Source organism: Poecilia reticulata, linkage group LG4 (genome assembly GCF_000633615.1).
Source record: "Poecilia reticulata strain Guanapo linkage group LG4, Guppy_female_1.0+MT, whole genome shotgun sequence".
NCBI classification, from domain to species: domain Eukaryota; kingdom Metazoa; phylum Chordata; class Actinopteri; order Cyprinodontiformes; family Poeciliidae; genus Poecilia; species Poecilia reticulata.
The window spans coordinates 7,120,859-7,122,638 of record NC_024334.1 but is presented as its reverse complement, the minus strand read 5'-3'; the positions used below and the strand labels follow the sequence as shown (position 1 = coordinate 7,122,638).

The 1,780-nt window shown below is 39.1% G+C and overlaps 1 protein-coding gene across 1 annotated transcript; it reads left to right on the top strand.

Moving 5' to 3' along the window:
• The first annotated feature begins 340 nt into the window (after positions 1 to 340).
• Positions 341 to 1,772, top strand: mfsd8l1 (major facilitator superfamily domain containing 8-like 1). The gene is made up of 5 exons (XM_008406892.1): positions 341 to 356; positions 518 to 637; positions 792 to 871; positions 970 to 1,288; positions 1,589 to 1,772. The coding sequence occupies exons 1-5, from the start codon at positions 341 to 343 to the stop codon at positions 1,747 to 1,749; spliced, it is 696 nt and encodes a 231-aa protein (XP_008405114.1). The 3' UTR covers positions 1,750 to 1,772.
• The last annotated feature ends 8 nt before the right edge of the window (positions 1,773 to 1,780 follow it).

Genomic DNA, 1,780 nt, shown 5'->3' with positions numbered 1-1,780 from the left:
ATCATAAAGTCAACTTCTGAATTACTGAAGGCCACACAAGACGGTCAAGTTTTGCTATATGGAATGCATCCACACGTCATGTCAAAATAAGCGTTGGRTGTYCTTGTCTGTTATTCCTAACTTTATAAGCTTCTGTAAAGCTGCCTTTGTTTTGGTTATGTTTTACTAATGAAGCTTGGCATAGGCTCCAGAAAAATGGCATATTTGTGTGGATTTTTAGACCCTTACCCTGACTTTACCATTGATCCCTAATTTTTTAAATGAACTTGGACAAACTCTATGCAATGACCTGTTCACTTTCAGTCTYTTATATTTTATGAGTTTAATGTAAGATGGCAATATGTCAAGTTGCACAGGTTTGATTCTAGATTTTCTTAGTGGAAAAACTGAAATGTTCTTAGTAATTTGAGCACTTCCCCTCAGATCAAATTGCATATTGGTATGAGTTTCATTTGCAACTCATACCAAATCCCAAAAACATGAGAATTTTTTTTTTCTCAATCTTTTTTTTTATCAGGCATTGGTACAGGTGCTGGCTCATCAATTTTTGGCTTCCTGACCAGAAGCACCACTTCAGAGGACCGGACCACTGTATTTGCTGCTGTCATGGCTTGTAGACAGGCTGGCCTTCTAGTTGGTTTGTGCTTCTGTGTTCTGCTATTATATTAATAAAAAGATAATTTTATTGTAATGTTTCCACAACGTTTAAATCGCATCAAGGACGGCGTTTTATCTGATTTCACTTACCCAGAATCTGTCAAAGTGAAAATTTTAACCTTGGTTCTACTTAGGTCCTGCATTAAACATCTTTCTGAGACTCTGTGACTTCCATATTGGTCCTTTTATTGTCAGCAAATATACTGCGCCAGGGGTAAGGAAACAAAAAAAATCCAAATTGTAATGTAAACTGATCACAAGCTCCCAGATGCCCAAACAAGAACTAACAATCCTCTTTTCTGCTCATTTCAGCTGTTTATGTTTCTGTTGTGGATTATCCTTCAACTGGCAGTGGTCTTCATGTACTGGGACTTGCCACCTATGGAAAGAAGGATTTCAAACCCCCATGAAGGAGAGAACATACCAGGCCCTAGCGAAGAGGAAGTYGAGGAGGAGGTCATGCCGCTAATGACCTCCCAGGAGCTTGTGGGCTCCTACGGCTCTGTGACGACATCCAGCATGTGCAAAGGCCACAGATCGGCTGAACCCAACGACTCGCCGGTTGAATCTCCTGTGGCATCGCCAACCCATGAGCTCCCCACTCGTGTCAGGATTTCCATCACATGCCAAGGTAACTGTCTGATGGAGTATGTGTTTAATTGGCTGAAATAATTGATTTCATTTATCAATTAAATAAAAATCTTAAATTCGTTTGCTGTAAAGTGTCAAAAAATGTTTGATCTCTAGGGATAAGTATTAACRGTATTTAACAATGTATGACGGCAGATTTAGTTTGTAATTTTTAAGGTGATCTTAACCACTTTRTGTCATTGTGCATTATTTGTCATAGCTTTTGAAGAAAGGCATATCAAAGTTCTTGAAATTTGGTTTTCCTGTAACTTTGCTCTGCCTGCTGTTGTCTTTGTATCAGAGTTCCTGAGGGAAGAAGTGGTTGTTCTGCTGGCTGCTCAATTCATCACCCTTTTCAATCAGACTGCGCTGGAGGTGCACATACTTATTCATATACAATGGTCATGTGACTTTAGCACTAAAACAAGTTCTTGTTCTCAGAGTACAAGAAACATGATGTGAAACTAGAAGTTACCAAAATGTCTGAGTTCAG